The sequence below is a fragment of the Piliocolobus tephrosceles genome, chromosome 8 (genome assembly GCF_002776525.5).
Source record: "Piliocolobus tephrosceles isolate RC106 chromosome 8, ASM277652v3, whole genome shotgun sequence".
Lineage (NCBI taxonomy): Eukaryota > Metazoa > Chordata > Mammalia > Primates > Cercopithecidae > Piliocolobus > Piliocolobus tephrosceles.
The window spans coordinates 80,134,166-80,152,393 of record NC_045441.1 but is presented as its reverse complement, the minus strand read 5'-3'; the positions used below and the strand labels follow the sequence as shown (position 1 = coordinate 80,152,393).

The following is an 18,228-nucleotide window of genomic DNA, read 5'->3' as shown; positions in this document are numbered from 1 at the left end:
CATGGTGAAACTTTGCCTCTACAAAAAATATGAAAATTAACTGGACATGGTGGCATACCATCTGTAGTCGCAGCTGCCGTGAGCCGTGATCATGCCACTGCACTCCAGCCTGGGTGACAGAGTGAGACCCTGTCTCAAAAAGAAAAAAAAAAAGAAAAGCAAAGACACATTGGCTTAATAATTTATATGTACTTTTCTCCCCTCCTAATATTGTCATAAGATTTTAATGTTTTTCAGAAAGGCTCTGTGACTTAGATTTTATCATATTATTCTAACCAAATCTGTTATAAATTCTAATATTTAATATGAGTTAAGTAAGGTAATTACCTTTGGTCCCATCGGTTGTAGACTTTATTTCCTTACTTCATCCTTTTCCATTAAGAAGTAATGATATTGACTATTTTCCTAATAGGGAATCAGCAACTAAAAGCTTATATTACCTTGTACTTAACAGAACTTTCTGGGCCTTGTTTGATATGATGGGGGAGATATTGGTCTATAATGAAATTAAGGTAGTATGTCTGAGAAGTAGTATATTATTTTTGTGTGTGATCATCTCTTTGAGGTACTGCCCTAAAATAAAGTAAAATTTTCAAAATATAAATACATATATATTATATATGTTACCTTTTTCATTAATTAATAGGTTATTGAAGAAAAAAATGAACTGATAAGGGATCTTGAAACCCAAATAGAATGTTTGATGAGTGATCAAGAATGTGTGAAGAGAAACAGAGAAGAAGAAATAGAGCAGCTCAATGCAGTGATTGAAAAACTTCAACAGGAATTGGCAAATATTGGACAGAAGACACTAGTGGATGCTCATTCCCTCCCAGAAGAAGCAGACAGTTTAAAACATCAATTGGATATGGTTATAGCTGAAAAGCTGGCCTTGGAACAGCAAGTAGAAACCACTAATGAAGAAATGACCTTCACGAAAAATATACTTAAAGAAACCAATTTTAAAATGAATCAGCTAACACAGGAATTATTCAGCTTAAAGAGAGAACGTGAAAGTATGGAAAAGATTGAAAGTATACCAGAGAAAAGTGTTAACATGGCCATAGATGATCTGAGCAAAGACAAACCTGAACTGGAAGTAGTCCTTACAGAGGATGCTCTTAAATCCTTAGAAAATCAGACATACCTCAAATCTTTTGAAGAAAATGGCAAAGGTTCCATAATTAATTTGGAAACAAGGTTGCTACAACTTGAGAGCACTGTTAGTGCAAAGGACTTAGAACTTACCCAGTGTTATAAACAAATAAAAGACATGCAAGAACAAGGCCAGTCTGAAATAGAAATGCTTCAAAAGAAGATTGTAAATCTACAGAAAATACTTGAAGAAAAAGTGGCTGCTGCTCTTGTGAGTCAAATCCAACTTGAGGCAGTTCAGGAATATGCAAAGTTCTGTCAAGATAATCAAACAATTTCATCAGAACCTGAAAGAACAAATATTCAGAATTTAAATCAACTAAGAGAAGATGAGTCAGGGTCAAATATATCAGCATTAACCTTGAGAATATCAGAATTAGAAAGCCAGCTTGTTGAAATGCATACTAGTTTGATTTTAGGAAAAGAACAAGTAGAAATTGCAGAAAAAAATGTTTTAGGAAAAGAAAAGAAGCTGCTAGAACTACAGAAGCTATTGGAGGGCAATGAGAAAAAACAGGGAGGGAAAGAAAGGAGAAGAAGCCCTCAAGATTTTGAAGTTCTCAAGGTTAGTTTTGTATTTGATTATTTTCACTTAAATACTCCTAAGTTAATTGCTAATTTACTAAATATGGTGTTCTGTGTACATCTAGCAATTTATACAAAAGGATTTTTATAAAAATATACCACTTATAAAAAATACACTCTTGTTAAAAGAAAAACTAGGCTGGGTGCGGTGGCTCACGCCTGTCATCCCAGCACTTTGGGAGGCAGAGGTGGGTGGATCACAAGGTCAGGAGATCGAGACCATCCTGGCTAACACGGTGAAACCCCATCTCTACTAAAAATACAAAAAACTAGCCGGGCATGGTGATGGGCGCCTGTAGTCCCAGTTACTCGGGAGGCTGAGGCAGGAGAATGGCGTGAACCCGGGAGGCAGAGCTTGCAGTGAGCCAAGATCGTGCCACTGCACTCCAGCCTGGGCAAGACTCCATATCAAAAAAAAAAAGAAAAAAATATGGCAAGACTCCCTATCAAAAAAAAAAAAAGAAAAGAAAAGAAAACTAGACAAACTAAATTTACAAGAGTTTATTTGAACCAAAAAGGATTCATGAATTGGGTGGCACTCAGAACCAGAGGAGTTTCACGAATCTCTTCTGTGCAGCAGTGGCCAGTGAATATTTATAGACAGAACTACCAAATAAAGTACAGAAATAGCTTGATTAGTTACAGCTAGGTGTTTGCCTTATTTGGACCCGGTCTGCTCAGTTGACTGCTTGTCATTAGCTAAGAGTAGCTGTTTATTGTACTCCTAAGGTAATGTTTTCCGTTTGCTTACGTACTCCTAAGTTAGGTTGTAATTCCTTACATAGGAACTGAAGATACAGAGACAGCCTCAGGCCAAATTTAACTTAACATTGTGTAGTCATATTATTATCACTAAAATAATGGATACAGACTGTATTTTGTAGTCTTCAAATGTGATGTTTATTTCATGAACATCATCATTAAATGGAGCAGTCAGAAGAAACTAAGAAACATTAACTTTAGCAAATGTCCTCTAGGACTTGTGGGGATTTTTTTCTTAATTTCCTTCTAATATGCATGTTATGTTATCATTCCTTTTAAGTAATAATAAGTATGAAAATATATTAGGATTGACAAAGAATGCAGACTTTACAGAAAAAATCTATTATTTAATAACATCTACTGAATTAATGTGTGGGTGACATATTTTACAAAATTTTTTTTTTTCTTGAGACAGAGTCTCGCTCTGTTGCCCAGGCTGGAGTGCAATGGTGTGACGTCAGCTCACTGCAGCCTCTACCTCCTGGGTTTCCAGCGATTTTCCTGCCTCAGCCTCCCAGGCGGCTGAGATTACAGACATGCCACACCACACCAGGCTAAATTTTTTTTGTATTTTTTTTTTTTTTTTTAGTAGAGACGAAGTTTCTGCATGTTAGCCAGGTTGGTCTCAAATTCCTGGCCTCAACTGATCCGCCTGCCTCAGCCTCCCAAAGTGCTAGGATTACAGGTGTTAGCCACCACGCCCGGCCAACTTTTACAAATTTTATACCTGATAATAGATTTCATCTGTTTTAAGTAAAAATGCATAGTTGACCTCTGTAAGTTTACTTAGGTGAAAATCTGAAATCGTAGTTCTCTGTGACAGATAGGACAAGAGCTTTTTTTCCCTCCAAATTCTTACCTTGTAAATTTATAACTTTGAGTAGCAGAACTTCAGTCTTCTCTAAACACCAGGAGATTAACTGATAAATCACAATTATTTAATTATATAATATATTTTGCAAAGAATAATAATTACCTGGCTTTTTCCTCCTGCATTGGAACTAAGTTACTCTAAGTTATAAATAATTAAAATAGTAATATAACTTTCTCTTTCTTTTTTTTTTTTGGAGACAGAGTCTTACTCTGTTGCCCAGGCTGAAGTGTAGTGGCACGGTCTTGACTCACTGCAACCTCTCCCTCCTGAGCAGCTGGGACTACAGGCATGCACTACCACACCTGGCTAATTTTTGTATTTTTTGTAGAGACGGTTTTGCCATGTTGAGGCCAGTAGACGGGCCTCGAACTCCTGACCTCAAGTGATCTACCTGTCTCAGCCTCTCAAAGTGCTGGGATTACAAACATGAGCCATCATGCCTGGCCTAAAATAGTAATACTTTCCATGTATGAGTTCTAAGAAATATCTTAGTTACACTTGGTTTCTTTTGACGAAAGTGCTATAAATATGAAGAACTTTTTGAATGGTAATAAAGAATATTTTCACTAATAATTTATAAATTTTTAGGATGTATATGAATGACATTATTTGCCTTTTATTCCCAGAAAATCATTCTTTTCTTAAGAAGAAAATCATTATCTCAAGAATATAAGATGATGGTTCTGAAAAAGCTTCTCTGTTTTTGGAAAGAGCATTGATTTGTTGCAACTCCTTGTATCTGTAGGCAGTCATTCCTTGGGTAGTTTTATTAGAATGTATAAGTGCCTTGAATTTAGCTGTATTTTTTAAAAAGTATGTGTTTCTTATGTTTTCTGCTGTCATTCAGACAACTACTGAGCTATTTCATAGCAATGAGGAAAGTGGATTTTTTAATGAACTCGAGGCTCTTAGAGCTGAATCGGTGGCTACTAAAGCAGAACTTACCGGTTATAAAGAAAAGACTGAAAAACTTCAAGGAGAGCTTTTGGTAAGATAAGTAACATACCTCCTAATTCACTCATTTCTACCTATCTTAATTACATTTCAAAGTATATACTTTTCTGTAGCAAATCCAGCTCCATAACTGAAAAGCTAGATAAAAAGTATTTTGTGGATTTGATGAAAACTTTCATTGTTGTAAATTTCTTTACCAACATCTTCTTGCTTGGTTTTCCTGGAAATCTTTGTTAGGAGGATACTTTTTATTTCCATTCTGTTAATGAAGGAGTAGACAGTTGTTAAAGAGAACTGTGTATCCCATGAGAATCAAAAGTAGAAGCTGATAAAATTATTTCACTTCTATAGTAATCTATGACCATACATACATACAAATATATATATGTAAACTATGAGTGTTTCTAAAATGTTTTTCCTACTACTCTGAGGAAAATGAACATATAATCATGAATTACATTCCTCCCACCCCCTTTAAATTCTACATTTAATATGGAAAGATTTGAACTGAATGCCCTACTGTTCTATTTATTACGTTTTAGATAAAAGAAACAAATATGGCATCTCTTCAGAAAGACTTAAACCAAGTTAGGGATCACCTCGCAGAGGCAAAAGAGAAATTGTCCATTTTAGAAAAAGAAGATAAGACTGCAGTACAAGAAAACAAAAAGGCCTGCATGTTCGAGCCACTTCCTGTAATACTGAGTAAAAGCATTGCATCCCAGACAGATGGGACTCTGAAGGTCAATAGCAGCAATCAGACTCCACAAATTCTTGTTAAAAATGCAGGAATACAAATTGATTTACAGAGTGAATGTTCCTCAGAAGAAGTTACTGAAATAATCAGTCAGTTTACTGAAAAAATTGAGAAGATGCAAGAACTACATGCTGCTGAAATTTTGGACATGGAATCCAGACATATTTCAGAAACTGAAACCTTAAAGAGGGAACACTATGTTGCTGTTCAGTTACTGAAAGAGGAATGTGGTACCTTGAAGGCAGTGATACAGCGTCTGAGAAGTAAAGAGGTATTTGGTTTCTATAATATGTGTTCTTCAACATTGTGTGCTTTTTTTAAAAAAAAAAATCATTTAAATTAATTCATTTTGTAGATGACAAACCAAAATGCAACTCATTAAGGCACTTGATCTTTCTAAGTAGGAGTATTATCAAGGCAAGGTTTTAACTCCTAGTACAGTATTCCTTTTTTTAAATTTTTATTTATTTATTTTTCTTTATTATACTTTAAGTTCTGAGATACACGTGCAGGATGTGCAGGTTTTTTACATAGGTATACACGTGCCATGGTGGTTTGCTGCACCCGTCAACCCGTCATCTACATTAAGTATTTCTCCTAATGCTATCCCTCCCCTAGCCCCCATGCCCCGACAGGCCCTGGTATGTGATGTTCCCCTCCCTGTGTCCACGTGTTCTCATTGTTTAACTCCCACTTATGAGTGAGAACATGTGGTGTTTGGTTTTCTGTTCTTGTGTTAGTCTGCTGAGAATGATGGTTTCCAGCTTCATCCATGTCCCTGCAAATGACATGAACTCATCATCCTTTTTTATGGCTGCATAGTATTCCATGGTGTATATGTGCTACGTTTTCTTTATCTAGTTTATCACTGATGGGCATTTGGGTTGGTTCCAACATTGTGTGCTTTTAAAAGAAAATGAGAAAACTTAGGGCAGTCTCTTCCTTACGATACTATCACAGTTTTAATAGTTTTGAACTTTTTTAAATTTAAAGAGGTTTTAGTTTTAAAATTTTTTAAATCTTTCCATTGTGTAGAGTTAAATAATATATGATATTCCTTTATGGATTTGGAACATGTTATCATTCCTTAATTCATGAATATCTCTTCTTATGGTAATATTCATGAAGAAACAGACTTGTTTTAAAAAACCATAAATAGTTTCATTTATTATGAAAGGTGTGACAGATTTGATTACAGCATGAGAAACCAGCAAAATAATTCAGTGTATTCTATTTTTATTAAAGCAAAAAATATATGTATTTTTTTTGTTTTCTTTAATTAGGGATCCGCAATTCCTCAGTTAACACCTTCTGATGCTTACCAGACTAGAGAAATATGCTCCAGTGGTAAGTTTTATAAATATCTGTAATGTTTGTAGTATTTGTTTAAGAAGTATTGGTTTTTTGGGGACTGGGGGTTGTTTTCTTTTTTTTTAACAGCAAATGATTTTCTTTATTTTAGATTCTGGATCAGACTGGGGTCAGGGAATTTATCTCACACACAGTCAAGGATTTGACACAGCATCAGAAAGCCGAGGAGAAGAAAGTGAAAGTGCAACAGATTCCTTTCCAAAGAAAATAAAGGTACTAAAAGATAGATACCTTTTATTAACTCAGTCAGTGTTGTTTCTATGTTGAACATAGCACTTCATTAGAAGTTATGTGGTGGGATCGTTTCTGAAGAGAGAATTGCATAGCTAGAAGGAACCTGAGAGATCTATTTTATTTCCATATTTCACAGATAATAAAGTAAGAGATTTAATGATGACATGTATGAAGACTTTTTTCTTAATAATTCTTATTCCTGATGTTTTTGTTTGCCAGAATTTTTAAAGTAATCTTAAAGAGTAGAATTTATATCCCATGTATTTATTTTGGTCAAATCAGTAGCTTATCAGTAAACCTAGGAAGCGTACATTAGCCAAACAGAAGGAACTTAGAGATGAGAGCTATGGAAAGTCATAGGCCATTTGCTGGAGGTGGCTTACCTCTCCACAGGAAGAAGGCATTGAGTAATGTTGAGCTGGAGTTTTCTCTCTGCAAGCTATCTTGCTTAAAATTTATTTCTCTTTGTATGTCTAATTTTTCAGTCTGTGACGAAGTTGTCATAATTCTGGCTTTTGGGTTTTGGTTTCTAGGGATTACTGAGAGCTGTCCATAATGAAGGCATGCAGGTGCTTTCTCTCACTGAGTCTCCCTATAGTGATGGAGAGGACCATTCTATTCAGCAGATTTCAGAATCTTGGCTAGAAGAGAGAAAAGCTTACCTTAGTACAATCTCATCTCTAAAGGATTTAATTACCAAAATGCAACTGCAAAGAGAAGCTGAGGTACCCAAAGAATACTACGCATCTAAATCGTTTTATGTATTATTTGAACAATAATAATACATTATAAATTATCTTTTATACATATTTTTGCATGAATAACTATATATATTTTCACACTTGAAACTCTGCCAGGAACAGTGCCTCATGCCTGTAATCCCAGCACTTTGGGAGGCCGAGGTGGGCGGATCACTTGAGGTCAGGAGTTCAAGACCAGCCTGGCTAACGTGTTGAAACCCGTCTCTACTGAAAATACAAAAATTAGCCAGGCGTGGTGGTGGGTGCCTGTAATCCCAGCTACTCAGGAGACTGAGGCAGGAGAATCACTTGAATCTGGGAGGTGGAGGTTGCAGTGAGCTGAGATCGTGCCACTGTATTCCAGCCTGAGCAACAGAGTGAGACTCTGTCTCAAAAAGAAAAAAAAAGAAAAGAAGTACACATGCTCCTAGACTTTTAATTATTTTTCTTTGTAGATTAATATTTTTAGAATGTTTTTAAAACATGCTTATTTGAAAACTAACTTTGGTTATATGTACTTTGCTAGGTTTATGATAGTTCTCAATCTCATGAGAGCTTCTCAGACTGGCGAGGTGAACTACTGCTTGCCCTTCAACAAGTTTTCTTAGAAGAGCGTAGTGTTTTACTAGCGGCATTTCGGACGGAGCTGACAACTCTAGGTACTACAGATGCAGTTGGCTTACTAAACTGTTTGGAACAGAGAATACAAGAACAGGTATAATGAAACTTCATTTTAAACAACACTTTAATAGAAATAAGGAAATGACTATTAATTTTAGAGTCTTAATTTAAGTATGAAGGTTAAGATTTTAATAGGATCCACTATGAATGTTTTTTAAAAAATTATTGTAACTGTTTTAACATATTAGAAAGTAAGAAAGACTGAAAGTTAATGAGCTGATTTTCTTTTTTTTTTTTTTTTTGAGACAGAGTCTCGCTCTGTTGCCCGGGCTGGAGTGCAGTGGCCGCATCTCAGCTCACTGCAAGCTCCGCCTCCCGGGTTTATGCCATTCTCCTGCCTCAGCCTCCGAGTAGCTGGGACTACAGGCGCCCGCCACCTCGCCCGGCTAGTTTTTTGTATTTTTTAGTAGAGACGGGGTTTCACCGTGTTAGCCAGGATGGTCTCGATCTCCTGACCTCGTGATCTGCCCGCCTCGGCCTCCCAAAGTGCTGGGATTACAGGCTTGAGCCACCACGCCCGGCCATGAGCTGATTTTCTAACCTAGGAAATAAGAAAAAGAGCAACAAAATAATCCCAAACTAATTTGAGAGAGTAAATTCTCATTATTTGCACTGGTTATGTTCTATAAAGTTGCTCTGAACATTGAGCAGTCATTGCTTCTAAGGGAAATACAAGGATAGGTTCCTGTAAGCCTTTGGTCACAACATTTTCATCAATCAGTACATAACTTTGTCTATATGTGATTCTATTTTAAGACACCTTATTTACTATATATTATTGATTGATTAACCTTGAACACCACCAACAGCACTATAACTCGTGCCTGAAAAAAACTTGTCTGACACACATATTTTCTTCTTAAGGCACATCATAGCCTTCTCGTACTTAGGAACACCATAAAGCACTTCAGCACTACTTTTGGGGGCCATTCTAAACAGTGAAATCACAAATAAAAAGCACAAAAATTTGAAACATCACTAAATACTCTGTAAAAAGGACATTTGACGTTAGCTGGGGACATCCACATTGGACCATTTAAATTTTCTGCTGCTCTATGCATTTCTGTGAAAGACCATGAAAGCAACACAACAATGGATTTGGGAGTTACAAATAAATTTTAGTGAGAAGGCAAATCTGCAAATATGGAATCAGAATAATGAGGATTCCCTTTAATGAAGAAAAAGACGTCAATAGATAGACTGTTACAATAAGATAAAATGTTAAAAGTTGGACATTTTAACTTTTCTGAAGAATTGGTTAAGCAAAATGATAAACCACACGTTTTTAAAGTTAGGAGTGAACTAAAGATATACTTGAGATATAAAAATGATAGAATATTATGAATAATTTTATGAGAATAAACAAACACTTGGGTGAAATGGACAGATTTTCTAAAAAAAAAAAATCACTTATGAAAACTCTTTCATTAAGAAATAGAAAACCTCCAAAGACCTATTACTAGTAACAGAATCAAATCAATAGTTAAAAATCTACTATAATACTTAACACCCAGATCTTGTTTTTTAATATATTCTCCACTGAAAAGAACTAGGACTTCCTGCAGAACTGATGATTTTAGGGATGGATCAGGTAAAGTACAAGGTGAGCCTGGAACATCTTGTTTTACTGGCAAGTAAAGAATTGTTCAAAGAATAAAGGGAACATGTCGAAAGGTCACAGAAGCCAGCTTGAAGGAGCTCCAACTGGCCAAATTCTAGAAAAATTTAAACATTATACTAAATGATAGTGACAAATTATAAGCCAAAGGGTGAAATAAGAACTCATGAGACCATACTGATATAAATAAATAAATATATAAATATATAAATAAATAAATAGTATTACCATGGAATGACAGCTAGTAAATGTAGAAGGAACAATGAAAGGAAATTACCCTTTATTAAACACTATATTATTAAATCACCCTTTATTAAACACTGTTCAAGTAATAGTTTGCAATGGGTGCTAAAATTATTGTGAAAAGGTTTGATAAGAAACTGTATTTACATAATCTCAAAGTAAATCCCCAGAAAAGATTCTTTAATTCCCAGGGAAAACCAGTAACTTTGCAGTGGAGAAACCTTGCAGATACCACCTTAACCAAGTGATCAGAATTACTATTACCAGTAATGGAATAGACATCATACAGTTCCTAATATGAAGGGCACAGTGCCACTTTTACAGTATTTTTGTCAAATTAATATTCATAGTCCACTCTTGGGGAAATATCAGACCAAAACAAATTGAGAACACTACATCTATCAAAATAAAAAATAGTGACACCAAGTACTGATGAGGAAGAAAAGAAACTGTCTCATACATTGCTGGTAGGATTGTAAAATGGGAGGGCAATAGCCAAAAACTGGAAACGTCCTAAATGTCCTTTGACAGAAGAATGGATGAACAAACTGTGGTACATCCATACAATGAAATATTACTCAGCAATTAAAAAGAAACAAACTATTTATGCCTGCAACCACTTGTATGCTATATAATGCTCTTAAAATGACAAAATTATAGTAATAGAGAAAAGATCAGTGGTTGACAGGGGTTAGGGTTAGGGAGAGAGTATGACTATAGAGGGGTTTCTTTGTGGTGATAAAACAGTTGGTACCCTGATGGTAGTGGTGGTTACAAGAACCTGTCTGTACATGTGATCAAATTTTGTAGAATTACACACCAGGAAAATTAATGACTACATGTGAACACTAATGAAATCTGAATAAGCCCTATAGTTTAGTATTGTACTAAAACCATTTTCCTGGTTTTGATAATATACTGTGGTAATGCAAGATGGTATCACTGGGAAAAGCTGGCTAACAGATACATGGGAACTTTAGCTTAAATTAATCAAAATAAAAAGTGTTTTAAAATTGAGGAACGTACAACAAAATAGCCTGTAGTCTTCAAAAATTCAGAGTCATGAAAGACAAAGAAAGACTTAGGAATATCACTTTTTTTCTTTTTGCTGTGAAGCACATTTCACAAAATTTGAATGGGCTCTATACATCACATAATAGTATTGTAGTCATGTTAATTCTCCTTTTGCTAATTTCAGTTATGTATGTAAAGAATGTTCTTGTTTTAAGGAAATACACTCTGGTATTTAGAGGTAAAGAAGCATTTGTCTGCAGCATATCCTCATACATTTTGGAAAGGAAAAATAAGAAAAATTTTTTAAAAAGAAAATTTTAGTATGTTCCATTCATTCTTCTTCAGATTTCTTGATTATTAGTTGTATTGCCTTTACATCTCTCTTCACTTGATTTTTACCTTCCTTTGTTACAGGGTGTTGAATATCAAGCAGCTATGGAATACCTGCAGAAAGCAGATAGAAGGAGTTTGTTATCTGAAATTCAGGCACTGCATGCACAAATGAATGGCAGGAAAATTACTCTGAAAAGAGAACAAGAGAATGAGAAATCAAGCCAAGGTATGTTGTATGACAAGCTCATATGGTTACACAAATAGGTGAAAAGATTTCACTTTGTTTTCTTTCTTATTATTAAGTTAAAACATATTTTCTCAGTCACATTTTCTTCTTATTCTCATAATGTTGAGGATACAATCTATATTAATTACTCTAGGGGTTAGAGGATTGTCTAATTGGTTGTAGACAGCTATGTTGACTTTAAAATAAACTGCTATTCCCCTAATCAGGTTAAGCCCATTGGGTTCATTCTTTTTCTTTATTTTAGAGCTGTATGTTAAGAAAACAGTCTTTCCAGTCATAAAACAGAAAATACTCTTTCGAGGAAAATCCACAGTGATATAACTAATTCTTTTTTAATCCTTTTTAAAAAATTGTGAGCCATAACATACAGAAAATTACAAATTGCAAATATGCATTATGACACATTATTAAATGAGTATCTACGGAAACATCACCCATGTGAATATAGCCAGTATCCCGAAAGCCCCTTCTCCCAAGCATATGCTCCTCTGAGTAACTTAGAGGTAATCATAGTTCTGATTTTTCTTTAGTTTTACTACCTATTTATATATTCCTAAAACATATAAGTTTCAAGTTTTTCCTGTTCTTGAACTTGATCAATCTGTTTGTATTTTTTATCTTGTTTCTTTCACCTCTCTGTAACATTCTTCCAATATTCCTCCAAGTTACTGCATTTTTCAAGTTACTGCATTCTTCCAAATTAGTAGTAGAACATTCTTCCAAGTTACTGCATTTATCTCTAGTTCATTCATCCTTGTTACTCCATAACTCTGTAACCCTGTGTAGGGCCAGGCACAGTGGCTCACACCTGTAATCCCAGCACTTTGGGAGGCCGACATGGGTGGATCACGAGGTCAGGAGTTCAAGACCAGCCTGGCCAAGGTGGTGAAACCCTGTCTCTACTAAAAATACAAAAATTAGCCAGGCATGGTGGCAGGCGCCTGTAATACCAGTCACTCAGTAGGCTGAGGCAGAGAATTGCTTGAACCCAGAAAGTGGAGGTTGCAGTGAGCTGCAGTTGCTCCACTGCACTCCAGCCTGGGTGACAGAGCAAGACTCTGTCTCAAAAAAAAAAAAAAGAATTCCCTGTATAGATATTCCAAAATTTATATATCCATTCTATTAATATGATTGAGCATTTGGATTGTTTCTACTTTTTAGCTGTTTAACTATCAATACTATTATAAACATTGTTGTATAGTGTTTCTGCTACATGTGTGCATTCTTCTTCTCAGTATATAACTAAGAGTAGAATTGCTGGGTCATGGAATGCCTATCTTAGATAACTTCAAACGATTTTCCTTCATGGTCATATTAGTTTATACACTTACTAGCAGTATATGAGAGTTATGTTGCTTCACATCTTTGCCAACAGCTGGTATAGTCAGACTACTGTTGCCAGTCTGCTGGGTGTGCAGTGGATTTTTATTGTTGTTTTAATTGGCTGTTCTCTAATTTCTGAAGTGTTTAGTCCTTTTACATATGGTAATTGGCTAGTTTGATTTTTTATTTTTGTGATATGCTCGTTTAGGTACTTTTTGATAAGAGTGTCTGGTCTTTTAAATTGAGCTACAGATGGAAATCATTAGAAAGTAAAGTGAAATCTAATTTTCATCATCTCCACCGAGGACACTGGCTGTGTGTTCAGTAATTTTGTTTGATGTACTGGTAGAAACATGTATCCTTTTGAAAATTTTGAAAGTCACAACATGGTCTCACATTGGTCATTAAAAAGCTGAAGCAGGCCGGGCGCGGTGGCTCAAGCCTGTAATTCCAGCACTTTGGGAGGCCGAGGCGGGCGGATCACGAGGTCAGGAGATCGAGACCATCCTGGCTAACACGGTGAAACCCCGTCTCTACTAAAAAATACAAAAAACTAGCCGGGCGAGGTGGTGGGCGCCTGTAGTCCCAGCTACTCAGGAGGCTGAGGCAGGAGAATGGCATGAACCCAGGAGGCGGAGCTTGCAGTGAGCTGAGATGCGGCCACTGCACTCCAGCCTGGGCGACAAAGCGAGACTCCGTCTCAAAAAAAAAAAAAAAGCTGAAGTAGGCTGGGCACTGTGGTTCACGCCTGTAATCCCAGCACTTTGGGAAGCCAAGGCGGAAGGATCACCAGGTCAGGAGTTCAAGACCAGCCTGTCCAACATGGTGAAACCCTGTCTCTACTGAAAATACAAAAATTAGCTGGGCATGGTGGTGGGTGCCTGTAATCCCAGCTACTGGGGAGGTTGAGGCAGGAGAATCATTTGAACCCGGGAGGTGGAGGTTGCAGTGAGTCGGGATTGCGCTCCAGCCTGGGCTACAGGGCAAGAGTGTCTCAAAAAAATAAAAGCTGAAGCATTCTTATCACTCAGTTTAAGAAGGAAAAAAAAAACGAAAGTAAGTTAAAATTACTTCAGAGAAAAGAGTCATAATGAGATAAACATATCACTTTAAATGTAGGCTTAATTGAAGATGCCTTTTAGAGATAAATTAATATTGTTTTACTTAGGTTAAATAGAACACCATTGAAAGCTTAATTAATGTCACAGATTCACATTTATGTAAATCCTTAACCTCTAAAGTTTTTAGAAGCCTTAATTAAACATGATTGATTATCATCTAAAGCTAATGTTATTTCTGTCTGCTAACATCACTAATATGAAGTAATGTGAATTGTTGAACTTTGATAGTATTTTTTAAGTTAAAAATCCTTTTCTTATTAGAGTAGTATAGTATTACATATTTATGGTGGAATACAGAAAAGAATAGAGTGAAAATCATTCCTTGAATCACCCAAATCCTATAATGACTACCTAACACCTGGGTAAATATGTCTCCAGACCTTTTCAATGTGCCTGTATAGATAAGTTTATATTTTTCATAAAAAAGGAATCCTGATACATATTTTATAACATGCCTTTTTTCATTTAACATACTGAGGGATTTAAATTTTTCAGTTTGTTTTTATTGTAGCAAACATGTAGCAAGAGTTTGGTTGGCCTTTAATGGATAAAAGGACAGTATCCAAAGTGAGTTTGGATTTCCCACTTCTGGGAACAGAGTCATATTAAAGTCCGAGGGACTCTCTGCAAAGGGGTGCTGAACAAAAGAAATAAGCAGTGCTCATCATTGTAGTCAGTTACTTGGGAAATTCCTGCAAGTACTTTGTGTGGCAAGTACTTTGTGTGGGTATCAAAAAATCTTTGGAATTTTTTAAAGTACGTTGTTGAAATTCTGAATGTACAAATAAGAGTTCCATTTAAAGTTTTTTTAAAATTTTAAATCTTGCATCCATTAATGTATTCTGTTAAACTTTTATCCTTATGTATTTATAGTTCTGAAATCTTGGCCAATAGCACTGTAAGGAAAACATGCCTGAAATTTATTTTTATACATTACCAACTCTTTTTGTTTGTTTTTTTGAGACAGGGTCTTACTCTGTCACCGAGGCTGGAGTACAGTGACATGGTCTCAGCTCCTTGCAACCTCCACCTCCTGAGCTCAAGCAATCCTCCCACCTCAGCCTTCTGAGCAGATGGGACTACAGGCACATGCCAGCACACCCAGCTAATTTTTGTATTTTTAGTAGAGACAGAATTTCACCATGTTGCCCAGGCTGGTCTTGAACTCCTGGCCTTAAGCAGTCCTCCCTCCCACCTCAGCCTCCCAAAGTGCTGGGATTACAGGTATGAGCCACCATGCCTGTACTGCATTACCAACTCTTGGGATTATAATTTTTCATGTTTCCTTTGAAGTAATCTTCTAAACTACAAATCAGTTCTTATCAACAAATATTTATAAACTAAATATGAGTTGCTTGATTATGTTTTAAATATTAATCATGTTCTGTGTAGAACTCTTGGAATATAATATACAGCAGAAGCAGTCTCAAATGCTGGAGATGCAAGTGGAGCTCAGCAGTATGAAAGACAGAGCAACGGAACTGCAGGAGCAGCTGAGTTCTGAGAAAATGGTGGTGGCAGAACTGAAGAGTGAGCTTGCACAAACTAAACTGGAACTAGAAACAACACTCAAGGCACAGCATAAACACCTAAAGGAATTGGAGGCTTTCAGGTGTGCCAGGCTTCCTTATTAGAAACATGTTATAATAAGGAATGGGAGTAATTTGTCATAAACACTGTGCAAATATAGAAAAATATAACACACATGATATTTAAATACCATGCAATATAACATGCATGATGTTTAAATAGCATGCAACTGTTTTTTTCAAGGAAAAACTATAATAGAAAAAAAACTAAATTTTTCCAAATGATGAACTTATGACATATTCTCTACTGTGACTTCAGTTCTGTGTGAGACTTGTATGAGATATAATTTTGACTTTGACCTTTATTTTACCATCAGCCAATTTGAAGTGATATTTATGAATGCAGTAGAATTCATGATTGAGTTAGCTTAAATATGCAAAATATTTGAAGAGACAGTGCTTGTTAAAAGAATATATTTGTTGATACAAATACTGCGATATTCTGTTGCCAAAGACACATTACAACTAGTCGTTTTTATATTGAACATTAGCTTCACATACAAATAGACATGGTGATTCCCATGTTCAGTAAAAGACAAAAAATTTATTTACTCTTTATTTATTTATTCTATTTTTTATTTATTTAATTGTCTTGAGACGGAGTCTCGCTCTGTCGCCCAGACTGGAGTGCAGTGGTGTGATTCCAGCTCACTGCAAGCTCCACCACCCGGGTTCAAGCGATTCTCCTGCCTCAGCCTCCTGAGTGGCTGGGATTATAGGCACCCACCAGTATGCCTGGCTAATTTTTGTATTTTCAATAGAAATTGAGTTTCACCATGTTGGCCAAGCTGGTCTCGAACTCTTGACCTCAGGTGACCCACCCACCTTGGCCTCCCAAAGTGCAGAGATTACAGGTGTGAGCCGCCATGCCCAGCCAAAATTTTTATTAATACTATTTTGTAACAATAAATTGCATAGTTGTTTGCATTGATAATTAATAACTAATAATTGTACTACTAGAAACAGTTAATTTGAAGCCAGGTGTGGTGACTAACGCCTGTAATCCCAGCACTTTGGGAGGCCGAGGCGGGTGGATCACCTGAGGTCAGGAATTTGAGACCAGCCTGGCCAACATAGTGAAACCCATCTCTACTAAAAATACAAAAAATTAACCGGGTGTGCTGTCGTACATCTGCATCTGTAATCCCAGCTACTTGGGAGGGTGAGGCAGGAGGACCACTTGAACCCGGGAGGCGGAGGTTGCAGTGAGTCAAGATTGCGCTATTGCACGCCATCCTGGGTGACAAGAGGAAAACTGTCTCAAAAAAAAAAAGGGGCCGGATGCGGTGGCTCACACCTGTAAATCCAGCACTTTGAGAGGCCCAGGCGGGCAGATCATGAGGTCAAGAGATTGAGACTATCCTGGCCGACATGATGAAACTCCATCTCTACTGAAAATATAAAAATTAGCTGGGCGTGGTGGTGTGCGCCTGTAGTCCCAGCTACTTGGGAGGCTGAGGGAGGAAAATTGGTTTAACCCGGGAGGTGGAGGTTGCAGTGAGCCAAGATGACGCTACTGCACTGCATCCTGGCAACGGAGCAAGACTCGGTCTCAAAACAAAACAACAAAAAAAGAAAGAGTTAATTTGAAATGAACCCCAGTCAAGAATCTTTAATAGTTTATATTTTCCTCTTAGCTAGCTTATTATATGCCTCAACTTATCAGTGGAAGCTGTTTTTCTCTCTCTCGTTGTATGCTTCGTCAACATAGCTTTATGGAAGTTCATTTGTCTTTCTGACTTAGGTTGGAAGTTAAAGATAAGACAGATGAAGTACATTTGCTTAACGACACATTAGCAAGTGAACAGAAAAAATCAAGAGAGCTCCAATGGGCTTTGGAGAAAGAGAAAGCGAAGTTGGGACACAGTGAAGAATGGGATAAAGAAGAACTTGAGGTACTGTTATCTTTGTCTTTAAATGTCTCTGGAAAATCCAGAATGATAGAAGAGAGTCTTGAGACTTTCCTCCATCTAAAATGTCAACTTTAGACTTCTTAATAAGATGCGGTAAGTTGCTCACTTAGGCATTCAATACTACATAATGTTATCTAAACCATATTATGAGGAAATGCTAATGGAATGTGATTCGTTTGTTTGTTTGTTTTGCTACATCCAAGGATGCATATAGACTGCTCTGCTGCAACACGTTTTGGTCATGTGAATTGGTACACAGAAATAAACATGGCAATCCTGTCTGTTTAATACAGAAGTAGTTTTGGTTCCTGTTTTCTCCTAGGGAAGAGGAACAGGGATGCTTTTCTGGATCCCTCACTGCTTAAGAACATTTAAAGTGAACTTTGGCCCCTTTCAGAGAGACACACCCCTGCTTTGCAAGGCTCTCAGCTCAAGGCAGGTTGTACCACTACATGCAGTATCTACTTTTAATAGAGATGGAGTTGTCTCACTAGCTCAGAGCTCTTCTAGCCACTTAATCCTAATTCCCACTAACTGTGCTGAAAAACAATGTGTTGCCAGCATTTGTGCCCAGTTTTTTATTTTTAATGTCCACTGTGTTAGCCTCCAGGCAAAGAGAACTCTCTGCCCAGCAGGGACATAATATATCCCTAGGTACCAATTATAATTTTTTAACCATTAAAAGTGTATGTATATTTTGAGTTATTTGCCCCT

At 36.5% G+C, this 18,228-nt stretch overlaps 1 protein-coding gene across 9 annotated transcripts in view; it reads left to right on the top strand.

The window, feature by feature from the left end:
- AKAP9 (A-kinase anchoring protein 9) overlaps positions 1 to 18,228 on the top strand; it is a 177,085-nt gene that overhangs the window by 144,480 nt on the left and 14,377 nt on the right. For 6 of the 9 annotated variants that reach the window (XM_023226720.2, XM_023226722.3, XM_023226721.2 and 3 more), the window contains 10 exons: positions 647 to 1,720; positions 4,224 to 4,364; positions 4,873 to 5,358; positions 6,371 to 6,434; positions 6,550 to 6,671; positions 7,226 to 7,417; positions 7,959 to 8,147; positions 11,403 to 11,547; positions 15,405 to 15,624; positions 17,346 to 17,496. In XM_023226720.2, the coding sequence (XP_023082488.2) occupies positions 647 to 1,720; positions 4,224 to 4,364; positions 4,873 to 5,358; positions 6,371 to 6,434; positions 6,550 to 6,671; positions 7,226 to 7,417; positions 7,959 to 8,147; positions 11,403 to 11,547; positions 15,405 to 15,624; positions 17,346 to 17,496 (2,784 nt within the window). The remainder of the gene's footprint in view (positions 1 to 646; positions 1,721 to 4,223; positions 4,365 to 4,872; positions 5,359 to 6,370; positions 6,435 to 6,549; positions 6,672 to 7,225; positions 7,418 to 7,958; positions 8,148 to 11,402; positions 11,548 to 15,404; positions 15,625 to 17,345; positions 17,497 to 18,228) is intronic. The other 3 variants (XM_023226727.2, XM_023226725.2, XM_023226728.2) reach the window with 3 other exon arrangements.